The sequence below is a fragment of the Mesoplodon bidens genome (assembly GCF_964165515.1).
Source record: "Mesoplodon bidens genome assembly, chromosome: 2".
Lineage (NCBI taxonomy): Eukaryota > Metazoa > Chordata > Mammalia > Artiodactyla > Ziphiidae > Mesoplodon > Mesoplodon bidens.
Window position 1 is genome coordinate 176,956,634 of NC_138177.1, and position 17,785 is coordinate 176,974,418.

Here is a 17,785-nt window from a genome sequence, read left to right on the forward strand (position 1 = left end):
AAAAAAAAAAAAAAAATCCTCCAAAGCAGGCATCCCAGCCTCGGCATTACTGGCATTATGGGCTGGCTAATTCTTCGCTTTGGGGGTCACCCTGGCACTGTTGGGTGTTTAGTAACATCCCTCCTTCTACCCAGTAGATGCCAGTAGCACCCCACCTAGTGTGAGAACCAAAAATATCTCCAGACATCGTCAAATGCCCACTGAGAGGCAAAATCACCCTCAGATGAGAACCACTCTTCAAAAGGTCTGTGGAGAAAGAGGATTAAATGACACGGTAATGGTGAAGTACTTATCATAGTTCCTGGCAAATGATGAGTTTCAATAAATATTACTTCCCCATAGAACGTCATCTCCACAGTGAAATCTGAGGAGGCCTGCTTAACACACACACCCCTCCCCACCCCCAGGACCACTTCTTCCAGCTGGCCAGTGAGCCCACTGACAGAGATTAACTTGGGACACTGGGTGCTCAGAGGGGCAGGTCTAAGGAGGGAGGCCCAGTGGGTGTCTCTGAGCAGTATGGAGCATCAATCACCATGAGTAGTGAGAGGTACCAGACTCACGAGGCCAGTCTTAGACTTCCTCATGCTGGCCTTGCTGGAAGGTTCTAACCAGTTCATCAGTTATAATAACTAGACACGGTTGGTATCCTCAGCCCAGGGCCCAACTTGTAACAAATGTCTGTAATGGATGATGGAGGTGGCAACACTGGTGGTGATGGTGGTAGAAATAGTGGAGGTGGGCATCAGGGTGGAGATGACGGACATGGTGAGGCGGGCATCAGGGTTGAGATGGCGGATGTGGGGAGGTGGGCATCAAGGTGGAGATGGCGGACGTGGGGAGGTGGGCATCAGGGTGGAGATGGTGGACATGGGGGAGGTAGAGATGGTGGACATGAGGAGGTGGTCCTCAGGGTGGAGGTGGAGGACATGGGGGAGTGGGCATCATTTTGGAAATGGTGGACTTGGCCGAGGTGGGCATCACGGCAGAGATGGTGGATGTAGCAATGGTGGTGGTCAAGATGATGGCAGTGGTGGTGATAGTGGCAATGCTTGCAAGCTTCCCAGAGAATAAAAGTGTAAGCTGTCAGGATCATCTCTGCTCATTTCTTACTGGGGGAGGACAGTCTGGGAGAACCGCATTGTGAGTCAGTCAGTTTTCCATGCTTGTGTGTGTGACTAATATCAGTGTCCTGAGGTTCGGGGTGGGAGTCAGGCTGGAGTTGAGGACAGCAGAGACAAGTCTCAACCCTGGTGCAGGACCCACTCTTCTGTGCTGCCCTTTCTACAGGACATGCTCTGCGGAGCCAGGACCAAGCAGGAGCCCTTGACCCAATGCTGCAGATGCGTCTTCCTCTAGTAGAAATCAGCTGATTACATAATCAGATGAAGTATCTGCTGGCTGATACAGTGAGGAGAACTGGGAATTTTCCCCTATGTGGTGATACTTAATGAAAGTGGTGGTAGCGAGCAAAGGTCAGCACTATGAAACATGAGAGCTGGTGTTCCCCGGCATCCTGCTCCCCAGAAGCATGAGCAAGCCCTGCCTGCCATCTGCAATGCCCCCTCGTGCAGTCTTCCCGTGTAGCACGAAGTGGCTGCAGCAGGGGCCACAGCACATGCAACTGCAGGTGCTTGTAGTGAACTAAGAACCTGATGCCTCAAAAGAGTACTAAACGGGGAGTCAGGAGACCTGGGTTCTGTCTAGACTCCATGTGACCTTAGACAAGTTGCCAAACTTCTCTGGGCCTCTCATCTGTAAAGTAAAGGAGAGAGGTTGGGGAGGGGTATTAGCTGTCCAAGGCACCTTCAAGTCTAACTTTGTATGATGCTGTGAAACCAGGAGGCTGAAAGTCTGGCTGTGCGTGTAAAAGAACCAAAGCTGCTGCTTTTTCCTGGTCCTTTGGGTTTGGGTTCTGGAAGGCTGGCAGGGAGGGCCTGGCTGGGTGTTTCACCAGCCCAGGCTGAGCCCTCTTACTGTAATGAGCAGAAGAGGAGAGTGGAAGAGGCAGTGGAGAACTCTGGCCAAGAGCAATGGGACCGACAGCAGTGGTCCTGGACGATGTCCTTCCTCCCGGGTGTGGGACAGGGAAACCCCTTCCCTGGGAGTTGTAGCTCCAGCAGTGAGCTGGGTGGAGGGGTCAGCCTGACTCTCTCCCCAGTGATTCTTGTCATCAGGGCCTTCTCATACCTTGGTAAGGCTTGAGAAGCTCTTAGCACAGGTCTTGGGCAGGCACTTTACAGAAAAACAACTCCAAGTGGGTGGTGAGCACACCATACAATGGTCAGCTCTCCTGGTCATCAGAGAAATGTAAATTCAATCACCAGTGTGCACTTTTATGGCTTATCAGGTGGGCAAAGATGAAAAAGTGACAAAATCCATTGTGGGCGTGAGTTCAGGGACTCTCACACAACCTCCCACTTGGCAGAATGTGTCTTGGGGAAATAACTTAAAATGGGTACATGGTACTCATAGCAGCTTTGCTTCTAGTAAGAAAAAAACTGGAAATATTCAGTGATTGGGCAAGTAAATCACGGCTCATCTGCACAATAAAATACCTTGTAGCCATTACAAATGATGTTTGATAATTATATTGGTGGAATGAAAGATGTTCCCAGAATGGTTATCCACCAGAGTGGTGGAGTGTATTTCTACTCTGGGGATTTATGTACATGCACACACAGAAGAAAAAATCTAACAAGGTGTAAGCCAGTGTGTTAAACATGCATTTGTGAGTTCTTTTATCCCGCTTCTTTTTGTTTACTTCTATTGTTTCAGTGTATACAGAGGCTTTGCATAATTAGTGGAATTAGGAAAGCAGAAATATATTTTTTAATGACAAAAAGCGCTTAGGAGAGCCTGTCATTAGGCAGTTCCCAAGAGGCCAGATCAGGGGAAAGGCCCCAAGAGAGCCTCTGGCTGCAGCCCTGTTTGTTGGCATGGGCGAGAGATAAATCTTACTCTGCCTTCTGCTGTGTCACCATCTATTTCGGGAGAGTGGCAGCAATTCGCCCTCTCTGGCTCAGGTGTCAGCTGCCAGGGAGAAGTCATCAGTCAAGGGGAGAGGACCAGGAAGGGCAACAGCAGGCAGGCAGCCAAGCCACCCTCTGCACAAGGAACGGCCCATGTCTTCGGAGTGTGCCTGGTGGAAAAGAAAGAGGTGGTTCTGAAGCAAAGGAGCAGTGAACCACATTACGCCTGGACCCAAACGAGCCAGAGCCCACTTTGTTTTAGTGGAAGGTCAGTCTGTGCTGGAGGAAGACCCCTAACAAGACAGCAGGTAGGAACTCAGCTCCCCATCAGTCGTGCCTGTTCGCTGAGTTGTCTCCCTAGGAGGGGAGATGGATTGCACAGAATCAATTACACTTCCTCGAGAGCCTGGAACCACCAAACACGTGGTTTTGTGGGACAGCAGAGCAGAGTGAGATGATGTGTGACTGTGGAACAGGGGCTGACCTGACTCTGTTTTCATATAATCCATTGGTTAATTGGGCCTCTTGACTGTAAACAACAGAAGCCAACTCTGGTTAATGTAAGCAAGAAAAGGACTCATTGCAGGTATGTCAGGTCATTCACAGAACTGAAGAGAAAGCTGGGGAAGCAGGCTCAGAAAAGAATGAGGCAGCCTGGGAGTCAGGAAAGCAAACACCAGTTGAGGAGTTCTCCGGGGCAGGCTGGATTGAACGGGCTCTGGCCATACTTTTTGGTCAGTCCACTCAAGATTCAGTGTACTGGGACAGAGAGACTCTGGTGAGGGGCCATGCATTTGAAGAAAGTCGCACTAGAGGTACCCACGGGGTGAGAGGTGATTGCCCAAAATGAAATCTGGGAGCTGACCCCAAATGAGGAGAGATGGAGGTGAGAAGCTGAAGGATGAAAAATGACTGTTACACGTAAGACACCTGGACTGGGTTGAATTGCATCCTTCAAAGGGATATGTCCAAGCCCTAATGCCTGGAACCTATGAAGGTGACCTCATTTGGAAAAAGAGTCTGTCCATATAACTGAGTTAAGGATCTCGAGGTGAGATCATCCTGGATTTAGGCTGGGCCCTAAATCCAATGACAGGTGTCCTTGTAAGAGAAAGAGAGAGATATGAAAGAGATACAGAGCAGAAAGCCACATGAAGACAGAGGCAGAGATCGGAGTGATGCTGCTATAAGCCAAGGAATGCCACAAGCCACCAGGAGCTGGAAGAGGCCAGGAAGGATCCTCCCCTCGAGCCCTCAGAGGGAGCCTGGCCCTCTGGCACTTTAATTTTGGACTTCCGGCCTCAGCAACTACGAGAGAACGAATTTGTCTTAAGCCACCTGGTTTGTGATTATTCGTTATTGCAGTCCTAGGAAATACGGCAACACCCAGATCCTTTAGAATGACCTCTCCCCGCGGAGTACTCTGGGCTTGGGCCGCCACTGGAGGTGACGTGGGTTCCAAACTGGGTTTACAAGTATCCTGTGCAGCTTTGGCTTAAGTCTGTGACTCACTGGGTCTCAGTATCCCCACAATTACTTGTGCAAGCATTTTTAAGACAATAGGGGAGGGTAATGGCTAACAGCATAGGCTCTGGAGTCAGACCGCCTGACTCCAAATCCTGGCTCCATCATTTCTCAGCTGGAGAACCGGAAGCAGGTAACAGAAGTAGCGTTCAGTTTCTTTGTCTGCTGACCGGGGTCACTATAGTACTAGCCACAGAGCTTGTTTTATGGATTAGAGGAGTGTAGACAGTGCAATGCTTAGAAGACTATCCAACATGTGGTAAGGCTGCAGGGGGTTAACTGATTTGCCCTCACTGTTTGTGGAGCTTCTTTGTTCTGCTCCACCTGTGTCCAAAGAGCGGTGAATGGGCTTCCCTGGTGGCGCAGTGGTTGAGAGTCCGCCTGCCAACGCAGGGAACACAGGTTCGTGCCCCGGGCCAGGAAGATCCCACATGCCGCGGAGTGGCTGGGCCCGTGAGCCATGGCCACTGAACCTGCGCGTCCGGAGCCTGTGCTCCACATTGGGAGAGGCCACAACAGTGAGAGGCCCGCGTACTGAAAAAAAAAAAAAAAAAAAAGCGGTGAACGTTTCCACCTCCCAAGAGGGAAAAGCATGGGAGAAATACATACGGCTTCTTCCTCCTCCTAGCGAGCTGCAAGGTATATGAACTTACTGTATTAATGTTTCCAGACCCTGAGTTTGAAAGATTTTGTCTACCAAATTGCATGTTTGAGTAAATAGCCCTGCGGCCTTCTCACAAACAAGTGACTGATTGGCCTTTTGACAACTAGTCCTTGCTTACGGAACCCTAGCCCACCTGCAGCACCCCGGCTGGGAACCATGCACCAGGATCCTTCTCACCCAGATATTTCTGAGTTGTTTTAGATTTTCCCAGTTTTCCTGATGTTCGTGTGCTGTGTGCCAGGCCCTGAGCTGGCAGCTGTGTCTGCAGATGTGAGAGACACAGGCCACCCCATGGAGGAGTTGACTTTTTTGGAGGAGGTGTGGGGGGCCAAGAACGGAGGGGTCTGATTCAGGGGAAGGGGGAACACAGGAAGCAATCAGGGCAGGCTTCCCAGAGGAGGTGTTTCCTGGATTGAGTTTTGAACAGGAGTTGGCAAACTTTCTATGAAGGGCTGGATAGTAAATATTTTAGGCCTCGTGAGCCATAGAATCTCTTGCAACCACTCAAATTTGCCATTGTAGCTCGAAAGCAGCCTTAGATAATGTGTAAACCAGGGGGTCTGGCTGTGTTCCAGTAAGACTTTATTTACAAATACATATGGGAGAGGGAAGGAAGGGTCATTTGGGCCTGGAGCTGTAGTTTGCAGCTGTATCTCTGGTCTTGTAGAATAAGGAAACCGTCCCCGGGCTCTTGTTCCAGGTGGGATAGAAAGTACGGAATATGATGATGCTTCCCAAATGTGGCCCTTTATCAGTGGTCATTTTTTTCCAGGCAAAATGAGAGGAATGAGGGCACTGTGGGGAGTGTTTTTTAAGGCCAATGTATTAACTGATTTGCTGTTATCCTGCCTTTCTTAACTTTAATGGTGTACCAATGTTCTCTCTTTTATAAAATGATGATGGCGTGTGTGTGTTTAATGTCCTGAGAAGAATTATCAGCTGCAGCCCTGTGTCAGTCTCCTCTATTTCTTATTTTTAAAAATTTTTTTACCATTATGTAAAAGTCAAAAGCCTGAGGATCATAGCTGTAGACTCTAGGCTTCCGAGAGATCTTAGTCACAGGCGGATGGTCTTACCCTAAACTTATGCCCATGCCTTGCAGTCCCTGGCTGCCTCTGGGATGCAGGACAGGCAGAAACCCACTGCCCCAGGGGGTTACAAACTCACATGCCTGCACAGGGGCCAGCAGGTGACATGAATGAGTGAGCAGGCTCACAGCATGTGTCCTGTCTCATTAGGGCAGCCTGACAGTTGTCTCCATGTGACAACATTGCCTTATCTGCTGATTTGAATGTTTTTTTAGATTCTTAAGATAAAAGACCACTATTGTTGCTTTGACAAAAAAAAAAAAAAAACTTTTGCAATCTGAGCCTGGCTCAGGGTTGCCATCCTTTAATCCCTTAATCCAGATTCTCAGATCCTGGCAATGATGCTCCATCGACTCCACACGCAGCCACTGGACATCAGCCAGTGGCAGCCATTTGGGGAGATATTGTATTTGGGGGCTGCTATTCTAGCCCAGGAGGGCGCCTCTAATGTCATTCTCACCCACACTTCCAGATTCCACCCGGGCCTCTTGCATGCAATGCCTTTCTCATCCCTCCCCAGTAATCCCCTGAACTCAAAGGTATGTGTTCATTCCATAAATGTGGATGAGTATTACCAGACCTTCCACACACCTGGCTCTTCATTCTCTGAATTTGTAAAGCCCAAAGTCGATTCTTAATCATATATTGTCTTCCTTCCCCATTGCTTGATGTATTTTAGTTTGGGCTCCTCTGTCAGATTATTAATTTCCCGAGGCTGAGGATGTCACTTTCTTCAGCATTACAGACAACATAGAGTGACGGGAAAAACACAGGCTTTGGAGTAAAACAAAGTGAGAGGATGGTTTGAATTTGGGCTTCCCTATTTAACAGTACGTGAATTGCCAAAGAGTTCTGAGACCCACTTCCTCAGCTATGAATTGAGGATAATGCCGCTCACCTCCCAGATGGAGGTCAGCTATAAATGACGTGTTAAGGGGTGTGCACTGCATCAGAACATAACATGTGCTCAATAAATGCTACCCACCCCCTGCACACACATTCTTCCCAGCTTAGGGCATGGATGAAGGTGCAGGAAGTAGTAGGTGAATGATACTGGATTGGGAGATATGCCTAGTCTTCCTTTTCAGAAATCTGCCCAGTGTGCCTCTGGGTCTCCCCCAGGGTTTCTCAGCCCTGTTTTCTACCCAGGTTTGACTTACCTGGGACCAACCTTTTGCAACATGGCTGCTAATCCTTGATGAAATGCCCCATGCAGGCTGTTTAGGAGACTATGGCCTTCATTTAAAAAGAAGGAGCAGGCCAATAAACACATGAAAGGATGCTGGATATCACTAGTCAGTAGAGAAATGCAAATCAAAACCACCAAGATAATGAATACTACTTCACTTCCATTAGGATGGCCATTTTTTTAAATGTAAAATAACACGTGTGGGCAAGGATATAGAGAAATTGGAACCCCTGTGCACTATTTTTGTTTTTTAAAAATATTTATTTATTTATTTTTATTTTTTGGGTTGTGCCGGGTCTTAGTTGTGGCAGGCGGGCTCCCTAGTTGCAGCTCCAGGGCTCCTTAGTTGCGGCTCACCAGCTCCTTAGTTGCAGCACATGGGCTCCTTAGTTGTGGCAGGTGGACTCCTTAACTGTGGCTCGTGGGCTCCTTAGATGCAGCTCACCAGCTCCTTAGTTGCGGCACACAGGCTCCTTAGTTGTGACATGCAAACTCCTAGTTGCGGCATGCATGTGGGATCTAGTTCCCTGACCAGGGATCGAACCCGGGCCCCCCTGAATTGGGAGTGCGGAGTCTCATCCACTGCACCACCAGGGAAGACCCCCCTTGTGCACTGTTTATGGGAGTATAAACTGTGTAGCCATAGCGGAAATCACTATGGTGGTTCATCAAAAAATTAAATGTAGAATTACAATATGATCCCTCAATTCCACTTCTCAGTTATGTACCTAAAAGAATGAAAGCAGAGACTTCAACAAGTCTATTGTATGCCAAGGTTTATAGAAGCATTATTTACAATAGCCAAAAGGTGGAGACAACCCAAGTGCCCATCAGTAATGAATGGATAAACAAAATGTGGTGTCACCATACAATGGAATATTATTCAGCCTTAAAAAATAAGGAACTTCTGGGGCTTCCCTGGTGGCGCAGTGGTTGAGAGTCTGCCTGCCAATGTGGGGGACGTGGGTTCGTGCCCCTGTCCGATAAGATCCTACATGCCGCAGAGCGGCTGGGCCCGTGAGCCATGGCCGCTGAGCCTGTGTGTCTGGAGCCTGTGCTCCGCAACAGGAGAGGCCACAACAGTGAGAGGCCCACGTACCACAAAAAAAAAAAAAAAAGAAGGAACTTCTGATACATGCTACAACATGGCTGGACATCGCAGACATTATGCTAGGTGAGATAAGCCAGTCACAAAATGACAAATATTGTATGATTCTACTTATATGAGTAGGCAATTCATGGAGACAGAAAGGTAGGGAGTGGTCACCAGGGGCTGGGAATGAGGCAAGGGGAGTTACTGTTTAATGGGTACAGAGTTTGGGGGATGAAAAAGTTTTGGAAATAAATAGTGGTGATGGTCGTACATCATGGTATATGTACTTCATGCCAATGAATTTATACACTTAAAAATAGTTAAAATGATAACCATTATGTTATGCATATTTTACCAAAATTTTAAAAATACAAAGAATAAGACAGAGAAGGAAAGGGAAGGGAGGAGGAGGAGGGAGGAGACAGAGGAAGAGCAGAGAAGGAGCCTCCACCGGCTCTGTAGTCAGGATGACTCTGGACATGCAGATCTTTCTGGCATTGCAAATCCTTAACGAGTTCCACCTCCCTATCTCAGATGTCTTGAGCAAGTAGAGGAAAGGGGAGTTTCATTTAAATTTCTGCCTCATCCTAATGTAATTAGAGAAGCATCTCTCCTGCTGCTGCTGAAAGTGTAAAGAGCACTGTGATGGTTGATTTTATGTGTCAACTTGACTGGGTCGTGGGTGCCCTGATATTTGGTCAGACATTATTCTGGGTGTGTCTGTGAGGGTGTTTGGGGATGGAATTAACACTTGAATCAGTAGACTGAGTAAAGCAGATGACATTTCCTAATGTGGGTGGACCTCATCTAATCAGTTAAAGGCCTGATTAGAGCAAAAAGGCTGACCCTCCTTCGAGTAGGGGGGAACCCCTCCTGCATGACTGCCTAGGGCTGGGACATCAGTTCCTTCTTGCCTTCGGATAGAACTGTAACACTGGCCCTCCCTGGGTCCTGAGCCAGTGGGCATTCGTACTGTAACTATACCACCAGCTGTCCTGGGTCTCCAGCTTCCCGACTGCAGATCTTGGGACTTGTCAGCTCCATAGTTCCATGAGCCAATTCCTTATAATAAGTATCTCCGTGTATACTCATCCTATTGGTTCTGTTTCTTTGGAGAACCCTGACTAACAAAGGCACCCTCATCAGATACCTGGAGTCAGGCCTGCACACAATTTGAAACCTTGAACATCTGAATGATACTAACAGTGGCTTTTTCAAGCTTGAATGGTGGCCAGGCACCCTGGTAAGAGCTTTTCAGATATCCCCTCATTACATGCTCACAACATCATCACAAGGCAGTGCATGGGGAGACAGGGCCTCAGCCAGGGTCATAGGATATCAGGAGGTAGAGCCAGGGCCCCCCCGGGGGTCTGTTCGAACACTCACAGGATGGTTTCCCTCCACATCTGCACTTCACAGTATCCACGGAGCACTTCTCCTGACCAGGGAGAGGCTATGCCAGCACCTTGACCTTTCCAGGCTATGCCAGGTCAGGGCCTGGGGACTAGGAGGGTTGCTGGAGAGTTCCAGAACATCTCTTTAAAAGACCATTGCACAAAAAGAATAAAATACCTAGGAATAAACCTACCTAAGGAGACAAAAACCTGTATGCAGAAAACTATAAGACACTGATGAAAGAAATTAAAGATGAAAGCAACAGATGGAGAGATATACCATGTTCTTGGATTGGAAGAATCAACATTGTGAAAAATGACTATACTACCCGAAGCAATCTACAGATTCAGTGCAATCCCTATCAAACTACCCATGGCATTTTTCACAGAACTAGAACCAAAAATTGCATAATTTGTATGGAAACACAAAAGATCCCAAATAGCCAAAGCAATCTTGAGAAAGAAAAACGGAGCTGGAAGAATCAGGCTCCTGGACTTCAGAATATACTACAAAGCTACAGTAATCAAGACAGTATGGTACTGGCACAGAAACAGGAATATAGATCAATGGAATAGGATAGAAAGCTCAGAGGTAAACCCATGCGCATATGGTCACCTTATTTTGATAAAGGAGGCAAGAATATACAATGGAGAAAAGACAGCCTCTTCAATAAGTGGTGCTGGGAAAACTGGACAGCTACATGTAAAACAATGAAATTAGAACGCTCCCTACCACCATACACAAAAATACATTCCAAATGGATTAAAGACCTAAATATAAGTCCAGACACTATAAAACTCTTAGAGGAGAACATAGGCAGAACACTCCATGACATAAATCACAGCAAGATCCCTTTTGACTCACCTGCTAGAGAAATGGAAATGAAAACAAAAATAAACAAATGGGACCTAAAGAAACTTAAAAGCTTTTGCACAGCCAAGGAAACCATAAACAAGACGAAAAGACAACCCTCAGAATGGGAGGACATATTTGCAAATGAAGCAACTGACAAAGGATTAATCTCCAAAATTTACAAGCAGCTCATGCAGCTCAATATCTAAAAAACAAACAACCCAATTCAAAAATGGGCAGAAGACCTAAATAGGCATTTCTCCAAAGAAGATATACAGATTGACTACAAACACATGAAAGGTTGCTGAACATCCCTAATCATTAGAGAAATGCAAGTCAAAACTACAATGAGGTATCACCTCACACCAGTCACAATGGCCATAATGAAAAAATCTACAAACAATAAATGCTGGAGAGGTTGTGGAGAAAAGGGAACCCCTTGCACTGTTGGTGGGAATGTAAACTGATATAGCCACTATGGAGAACAGTATGGAGGTTCCTTAAAAAACTACAAATAGAACTACCATATGACCCAGCAATCCCACTACTGGGCATATACCCTGAGAAAACCATAATACAAAAAGAGTCATGCATGATGTTCATTGCAGCTCTATTTACAATAGCCTGGACATGGAAGCAACCTAAGTGTCCATCGACAGATGAATGGATAAAGAAGATGTGGCACATATATACAGTGGAATATTACTCAGCCATAAGAAGAAATGAAATTGAGTTATTTGTAGTGAGGTGGATGGACCTAGAGTCTGTCATACAGAGTGAAGTAAGTCAGAAAGAGAAAGACAAATACCGTATGCTAACACATATATATGGAATCTCAAAAAAAAAATGGCCATGAAGAACCTAGGGGCAGGACAGGAATAAAGATGCAGACCTACTTGAGAATGGACTTGAGGATATGGGGAGGGGGAAGGGTAAGCTGTGACAAAGCGAGAGAGTTGCATGGACATATATACATTACCAAACATAAAATAGATAGCTAGTGGGAAGCAGCCACATAGCACAGGGAGATCAGCTCGGTGCTTTGTGACCACCTAGAGGGGTGGGATAGGGAGGGTGGGAGGGAAATGCAAGGGGGAGGAGATATGGGAATATATGTATACGTATAGCTGATTCACTTTGTTATAAAGCAGAAACTAACACACCATTGTAAAGCAATTATACTCCAATAAAGATGTTAAAAAAAAAAAAGGAAAGGAATGCTCTACACCATTAAAAAAAAAAAAAAGGCGCTGCTTGGAGGAGGGAACTTGTTCTGAGGCACTGGTGGGGCTGGTGCAGCCTTAGGTCTCCCTTCCCCGGGAAAGTGGGTGGGACCACACAGTGGCTGGTGTCAGTCTAGGCTCTGTCTGTTTCCTGGCGGTGTGGCCTTGGGCAAGTCACTTGACTTCTCTGTGTCTCAGTTTGAACATCTGTAAAGTGGGGATGACTAGAGGCTCCTCTTTGGGTTGGCCTGAGGATTCAGTGAGCTAATGTGTATCAAGCCCTAAGAGCAGGGCCTGGCACACATGAAGTGCCCCATAAATACTGGTTCTTGTTCACTATTCTTAACTCAGACAGCTGAGGAGGTGGGCTCAGAAAAGGAGGGAGGACATTCCAAATCAAGTAGGGACATCACATGGCCTCCCCTGCTCCCCTCCACGTGCTCACGACCACCCATCCTCCCTCTGTCCCTCCGGGCCTCCCCCGCAGAGACCCCTACCCCGCACTCTCCTCGCAACTTCTCTCCGGCTTTCACTGGACCTCTTGTGCGACTTCTCACTCTCGCTCCTAAAATGTCACTATTTATGCTTGTGTCCTGCTGCCCCTATTAGACCTAAGTTCCTTGAGGCCAGGACTGTGTCTTCCTCTTTTTTTCTCCTCCCTCTTTCCCTCCCTCCCTCCCTCACTCCCCCCCTTCCTGCCTTCTTTCTTTTGTCCTTTCTTTCTCTCTCTCCTTTCTTTTCTTTCTTTGGTATCTAACATTAAGCCTTACCCATTTTGTTTAATGCATGAATTTAAAAGCCATTTAACAACTAAATGTCTGCCTAGTAGCCAAGAGCAGCCCTGCCTTAGAAGCTTACCTGCTTAGCTGAGCATTTCAGTCTAAAGCAGCGGTTCTCAACCGGGGAATTCTCTCTCGTTCCCCGACCTCCTCCTGGGGACATGTGGCACTGTCTGTAGACATTATTGATTGTCACACTGGGTGGGGATGCTACGGGCATCTCGTGGGTAGAGGACAGGGATAATGATAAACATCCTGCAGTATGTAGGACAGCCTCCTACCTCAAAGAATTATCCGGGCCCGAATGTTGGTAGTGCCGAGGTTGAGAAACCCTGGTCTTAGGGTAGCTCCTGCAGGAGAGAACTGGGGACCCCAAAGTCAGATTACTCCAACTCCTGAGTTCTGCCGTCGGCCTTGACTGTGTCCTTAGAGCAGCTGGCAGCGGTGCCCTGCCGCCCTCTGCTGGGTCCTGCTGACTCATTTCTCTGCCCTTTGTGAGCTACGAAAACCCATTAAGTCAGTGTATCTTGTGACGGCTCCATTGATCGTGGGTCCAGAGCCTCCCACTCCTGATGGGCTTGTGTGTGGTGCTTTTCAAGCAAGCCTGTTTCCTCTAGCCACAGAGAAATGTGAGATGACAGTTTCTAAAAGTGTCGCTTTGTAAAAATGCCAGGGGTAATCTCAAGGGACAAAGAGCACCGTAGAAATCAGAATCGACTTCAGGAGTCGTGGCCAGCAAAGGTTGGATTTAAATGGCGGACTCTGTGGGCTTGTGTTGTTTTGTTGGGGTGGTGTTTGCTAGTTAATACAGCTCATTGAAAAACTGACTTCTAGACCTTTTCTCTCGGTAATAATGACCTGTTACGGGTTTGAAAATGGCAAATATTATCTTCGTTTTAGAAACTGCCTGAGCGTCACGTAGTCCAGTGGTGTCCATCGGTGTCCATCTTTTTTATTTTTGTAACATCTTTGGCTGACGGGGAGGGGTGGGGTGGATGTTAAGAAGAGGCAGGTCAGTTGATTTTCCTGCTTTTCCATTGAAAAAATCATGTCTGCAAGGGAAACCCACAATAACTCTTCATAAATCTCTCCTGTTCTGTTCAAATGCATTTAAAATGCTCAGAAGTAAACAAAAGTTTGGCTTAAGAAAAGAAATAGTCAAAAACGTAGTCAAGTGTAAACTGGAGAAAGCTGCAGAGCTTTGGTCCAGCTAATTCCTTGGATATCTAAGGTAGGCATCCATTCAGGGAGAGGAGGGAATGTGAGTATGGTTGCTAAGCAACAGTTCCCATGGGGAGAAGAGCATCAGTGGGGTGGCTATAGACTGCATAAAAGATGGGTCAGGACAGAAGGAAGGAGGAAGCTCAGTCATTCTTCCTCCACCTTCTGTTTCTGAGCTAGAAGGAAAGATACACAATAAAGACCCAAAGGGTGGTGGCAGGATTGCTGTGCAATTAGCAGGGCTGCTCTTTGCAGAACAGAAACCAGCTAATTAGTGAGGTGTGAGGAATCATTCTGACTTTCAGATTATGCTGGCTATGGGTTGAAGGCAGCTATCTGAAACCAGGAAGCACTGAAAAAGGGAATAATTGAAGGTTTCCTGAGAACTGAAAGGACACCAAAGATAAACAGAAATTGCAGGCAGGTGAGCTTAATGTCAAAACGGTGTCTTCACATTCCTGTGAAGCTGTGTTGCTGAAGGCAAGGTGTGTAAATTCTCTGTGCTTCAGTTTTCTCATTCATGAAATGGGTGTAATAATAGTTGTTGTGAGAATTAAGAGTTAATGTGCATATAGAACTTAGAACAGTGCTTGCATGTAGTAAGTGAAATATGAATATTAGGTATTATTACTTTATTTTTCTCTCCTCTTCCAGATCAAAAACAGGTCTGACCTTTTTATGCATTTTAATATCATTCATTTTCTCATATTCAAAGTTTGTGAAATTATGACAGTACCTTGACTTTGTATGTAGTTCATATTGTATATCCATCAGGATGTGCAGATTATGCTTGATAACGAGCAGTCTTTAGAGCTTAATACTAACAAAGTCTGTATCTTTTGTTCTTGTCCAGTGAGGATTGTTTTTAGTCTACTAGGGTTGCCATAACAAAATACCACAGATTGGGTGGCTTAAACAGCAGAAATTTATTTTATCACAGTTCCAGAGGCTAGAAGTCCAAGACCAAGGTGTGCACAGGCTTGGTTTCTGCTGAGACCTTTTTTCCTGGCTTGCAGATGGCCACCTTCTCGCTGTTTCTTCACATGGCCTTTCCTCTGTGCACACACAGAGAGAAAGAGAGAGCTCTCTGTTATCTCTTCCTCTTCTTGTAAAGACACCAGTCCTATTGATCAGGGCCCCACCCTTATGACCCCATTTAACCTTAATTACCTCCCTAGAGACCCTATGTCCAAATATAGTCACACTGGGGGTTAGGGCTTCAACATATGAATTTGGGGTGGGGGGAGATACCATCCAGTCCATAACAGGATTGGGGGTGGAGGTGGGCCTTTCTTCATAGTAATTATTTGAAGACCCCTGTTCTCAGGGGCTTCATCTCAGCACATGCCCATCTCTCCCACCCCAGCTCATGCTGAATGAGCTCACTCAAGTGAGCTCACTTGTCTCACTCTGATGCCCCAGCTGCACGGTTCCCCGAACTCCGAGTTCTTTGCCAGCTTCCTTCTTCTCTACCTGGACTGTTCTTCCATAACTGCTTCCATCTCATCCTTTAGACCTTAGCTGACACCCTATCTACAGATGGTCCTTTGTCCCAGGCAAGCCTCAGCTTTAGGCTCCTACGAGTAAGTAGAAGAGGTTAAATTCACCAGCCTGCAATTCTCGTAGCTGCCCTCCCATTTCACTTGATGGCAGATGGGGTATCCCGAGAGGAACAGCTAACTGATAAAGGAGCAGTCATACAGTGGTATCTCTAACATGCCATAAATCCATTACACTAGGAACATGTCCCTCACCCCCAGGTGACCGACAGCTGCTGTCACCACCACTCCTCTTGGTGGCAGCCATGGGAAGACAGCGTTGGCTTCCTGTGCCCCTGGCCCCTCTCTTCCTGGCTTTCCTCTCCAGCCCCACACCTGCTTTCTGTTCCTTTTGGAGGCACAGTGGCTGCAGGCCAGGTCTCTGGAGGCAAATTGTTTGAGTTAGAGTCCAAGCTAGGCCACTTACTAGCTGTGCCACTTTGGACAAATTACTTTACCTCTCTGAGCCTGTTTCCTCATCTGTAAAATGGGGATGATGGCAGGACCTATCTCACGGTGTTGTGCGGATTAAACAATTTATTATGTGTGAAGTGCTTAGAACAGTGCCTGGCCCATGATAAGCTCTAGATTGCATTTAATGCTGTTGCTATGAAGCACTGTCTCAGCACATACCCAGATGTAACATTTTTTTTTGACCTGTGGATTTGAAACTTCTTTTTAAATTAGCCAAACACTTTTCAAGTGAGATCTTAAAGGGAACCCCAACATATAAAACAGAGTTTACAAGGGCTCTTCTGGTTGTAGAGGGGTGGGTGTCCCAGGAACTTCTCTCAAACCCCTCAGTCTCTCTCACCGGCTAAAAGATAATGTTTCTCACGTGTGCCTCGTGGCCCAGCAGCATCAGAATCACTTGGATTTTAAAAATGTAGAGGCTCGGGTCCCAGTGCAGCCTGCTGAATTGGATTCTCCAGGGGGCGGAGCCTAGAATCTGGATTTCACTATAGTCTTCAGGTGATTCTAAAGCACAGAGGAGCTCATGCAAGCATCATAACTACATATTTATTTTCCCCACTCCTGCCAAGGGAAAACCCTTCTAGGGTAGTGAGTGGAGTTTCTACAGCACTGCACTGATCCTCTGTTCAGTTTCTCCTGGGTGGCAGTGGAGAGGAGGCTGGCATTCTTCTTGGGAAGCTGCCTTACAAACCGGAGGGTACTGCCATTGGTTGGCACCGCCCCTCCGCATCCCACAGCCTTGCCCCGCCCTCTGCCCCGAGGGCGCTGGGTATTACCAGATCTGGATTACGGTCTACAGAGCTTCTAAACCCTAAAAAGATTATGCTCCCTTCCGTCACCACCTTGAGTGATTCAAAATCAGGAGTGCCACACCTTAAAGTAAGGGAGACCAGCACATTCTAGTTTCTTCCATGTGATTCCCCCGAGGCTTTTTGCAAACGTTTAAATTGCATTGAAGTCAACTTTTTCCCCCTTTTGTGTTCGGGGGCACGCGCCTGCTTTGCACCTGGTAAGCACTCACCTTGCTAACTTGTAGGCAATCCTGGGCTGCAGCCTAAGCCTCTCTCTCATTCTGCCTGCCTTTCTCACAGGCCTTGACGAAATCCAGTGCTCCCTGCCCGTGGAGAACAGGAGGATATTCCTGCAAGAGCTGTCGGAGGCCAGCTTCAGCGAGTGCAAGTTCAGCCTCTCGCTCACAGACCTGTTCATCATCATCTTCTCCGGTGTGGCTGTGTCCATCGCCGCCATCATCTCCAGCTTCTTTCTGGCCACCGTGGTGCAGTGCTTCCAGAGGTGCGCCCCCAACAAAGACGCTGAGGACGAAGAGGAGGATGAGGACGACTGAGCCACCGGCACCCCTTCCTCTCTCTCCAGAACCCCAGCCGGTGGCTCTCCTCCGAGGGAAACGCTGAAAACGGAGAAGAATTGACCATCAGTGACCAGAGCAGCACCTGTTCTGAGCCTTGCCCCGTGGGCGCACCCGCTGAGACCTCTGATCTCAGAGTTTAGAATCTGCAGAGCGAAGGAGCCCAGGAAGGATTCCCCGAGGAGAGCCTGCCTCTCGGCTCGAGGTGCGTGTGGGGAGAAGATGACCGAGTCAGGTTTCAGAGGTGACAGCTGAAAACAGCGCAGGGGATGTGAAGACTGGCGGCTCTCACCTGCAAAGATGGCTTTGTGCCGTCCATTTCTCTGACCTGGACCGCAGGACCAGGCAGCTTCTCCTTCCTCCTGAGAGGCGGCAGCCCAGACAGTGGGGATTGGAGTTCAGGTCCG

General features: G+C 47.4%; 1 protein-coding gene across 1 annotated transcript in view; it reads left to right on the top strand.

Annotated features, from left to right (window-relative positions):
• The window catches only part of LRRC38 (leucine rich repeat containing 38), a gene marked incomplete at both ends in the record, with an annotated part of 33,010 nt that extends 15,653 nt beyond the window's left edge, over positions 1-17,357 (top strand). Inside the window, one exon of the mRNA XM_081224010.1 lies at positions 17,104-17,357. Coding sequence (XP_081080136.1) covers positions 17,104-17,357 — 254 coding nt within the window. The remainder of the gene's footprint in view (positions 1-17,103) is intronic.
• Positions 17,358-17,785: the final 428 nt, after the last annotated feature.